The sequence below is a fragment of the Austrofundulus limnaeus genome, unplaced genomic scaffold, assembly GCF_001266775.1.
Source record: "Austrofundulus limnaeus strain Quisiro unplaced genomic scaffold, Austrofundulus_limnaeus-1.0 Scaffold1982, whole genome shotgun sequence".
Taxonomy (NCBI): domain Eukaryota; kingdom Metazoa; phylum Chordata; class Actinopteri; order Cyprinodontiformes; family Rivulidae; genus Austrofundulus; species Austrofundulus limnaeus.
The window spans coordinates 39,852-42,205 of NW_013954384.1; the positions used below are offsets into that span (position 1 = coordinate 39,852).

A 2,354-nucleotide genomic window follows, 5' to 3' on the forward strand; every position below is an offset into this window, starting at 1 on the left:
GGATATAGCTCGCTAGCAGCCTCGCACCGAGGACCTATCCACGTCATCATTTACCCAGAATGCTTTGTGTGGAAATAAAATGGCTCAGTCCATGTAATATATTTTTAAACTTTTATTTTAAAAATGATAAAAACTAAACAGCCTACCATAATTTTACAGTCTTTATTTTACAGTTAAAATATATGTTTATTAAATAAAGTCTAATGTTACAACTAATCAGGGATCCTTTAATGGACATTAGTTGAGTTGGACTTGCTACTTTTAACCCTAATGTTTTGAGATTGTTTATATTGAGTTGTTGCCATAAAATAAGTCAAATTTAAATGAATAAACCAAAAATGTAAATAAAGTGAACTCACCTTCCAAATAAAAGGCTCTATAGCCTTCATCCTTCATCTTCCTCAGCAGTAGACCCAACACAGCCCCACGATCCACATTCTCGTTCCAATCACGACTGGACTCATCATACAGAACGATGGTGTCCGTCTCACCGTGGCGCACCAACCTGTCCTGGTCCTCCCTGATGGAAAACAGCGACCTGATGGGCAGGTTGCCCTTCTTCAGGCGACGCAGCATCAGGTTTGGTATGGCCACATTGATGGCAGTTTCAACATGCGACAACTCGTAGAGTTCCTGGGCCCGGCAGTCCATCACCAACAGGCTGTCCCCACAGCTCTCCAGTTGCTCTCGTAGCCATCCCACCGTCTTGCCCATCACCATAGCCGAGTCCAGCTGGACCACGGGCTTGAGCTTGTCGAGCATTTATGGACCAAGCTGTGATGTGTGCGTGTTGTGGAGGCGCAGAAAGAGGGTTGAAGGTTTAAAATAAGCTCAGAATCCGTGAACAGTGTCTCCTTCCATAAAACCTTTGTTTGAAAGGAAAAGAACCAATTAAAATGTTTCTTAAGATATTTACCGAGTAAGCCTTCATTCATGCATCAGAGGCAGAGTTATTTCTCAATAGGTCACAGAGGCCCTGCTGCTCCCTTCGGTTTTTATATGATCCATCCAAGGCGTCTCCACCTCTGGTTGTCTCTGCAGGGATTCAGGCTGGAGAGGTGTCTGGAGGCGAAGGTTCTGAGGAAACGAGCAGCTTTAGGTCCATGTGAGCGTGTAGATAAATCTGTTTCCTCTTTCATAGAGTCAGACTCTGTCCACTCTCTGCAGCGCCAGGCTACTGAATGGCTCAGAGCAGGAGGCGCACTATGTTATCCTTTGAGTTGAGCCGACCAATCAGAGGAGACACAGCGGCAGTTGCCTTAGTAACGGAGGTGGGGCAGTGGGCCAGCATTGATGAATTGTTAATGAGTTTGTCATTCACAAAAAAAGCGCTCTGGATGGAGTACAAACACATGAGCTGTAAAGAGGAAGGAAAAGGTGGGTGGAGGCTGACCCACTACGGACAGAAAACAGGAGGAAAGGATATCAGATACATTGTGTTTCCTGTCTGAACCTTCACAGAGGTCAAATAGAGTACCTTATTATTCAGCAGTTAAATGTGAGCTCTACTTTTTAAAGGTGTAACACGTTTACATAAATGTCTGATTCTGAAGACAACTTGTGGTTATTTTCATCAACAGCAGCTTCTATTTATCCTTTGTACACTACCTTGGTGAGTACATACAGTCCTGATCAGAAATTCAGGACCAGTTGAAAAATGGAAAGATTTCAGATTTAGGATCTTTAAAAGGTTCAAGTACACTCAGAAATATTTCACCTAATTCTTAAGATTTATGTAATTTTATTACATGACAAATTCCCATTCACTTTTTTTAGGTAATTTTAACACAAAACTACCAAATAAACCTTACATGATGCAAATTCATTCAAGTAACAAAGTCTATTTATTTTTAATGCATAATCCTCAGATTTATGTATTCAGTATTAATAGTTTAGTTACTCTAATTAAATAATATTGAGTGTATTTGATTCAATTACATAAAATATATTGTTTGAATTGCATAGTATTTATGTTACCTATACAAAATAAATAGCAAATATTTATTTGAATTACGTGTCATTTATAGTTATTTAATTAACCTAATTAATCAAAATGCATAACATGTATGCAATTCTTTTCCATTCATTTCCAATAATCCAAATGATGCGTAACAACAATCAGACCACCTTGATTCAACAACTTTATTAACATTAAAGACACAAAATTACACAATATCAAAATGACGCTTCAGTCATAATTACAGTGGTTTGCAAAAGTATTCATACCACTTGAACTTTTCCATATTTTGTCACATTACAACCACAAACATAACTAGAACTGCAAAGCAGTTATGACCGGGGTCCAAGCCCTTTTATGCATGTCAGCCTTTGTCATGTTGTTTGTAGCATATTGT

At 39.0% G+C, this 2,354-nt stretch overlaps 1 protein-coding gene across 1 annotated transcript in view; it reads right to left on the reverse strand.

The window, feature by feature from the left end:
* The window catches only part of LOC106536807 (dual specificity protein phosphatase 6-like), a 5,463-nt gene extending 4,295 nt beyond the window's left edge, over positions 1-1,168 (reverse strand). The window contains 1 exon segment of the mRNA XM_014034134.1: positions 360-1,168. Coding sequence (XP_013889588.1) covers positions 360-762 — 403 coding nt within the window. The 5' untranslated portion in view covers positions 763-1,168.
* Between the last annotated feature and the right edge of the window lie 1,186 nt (positions 1,169-2,354).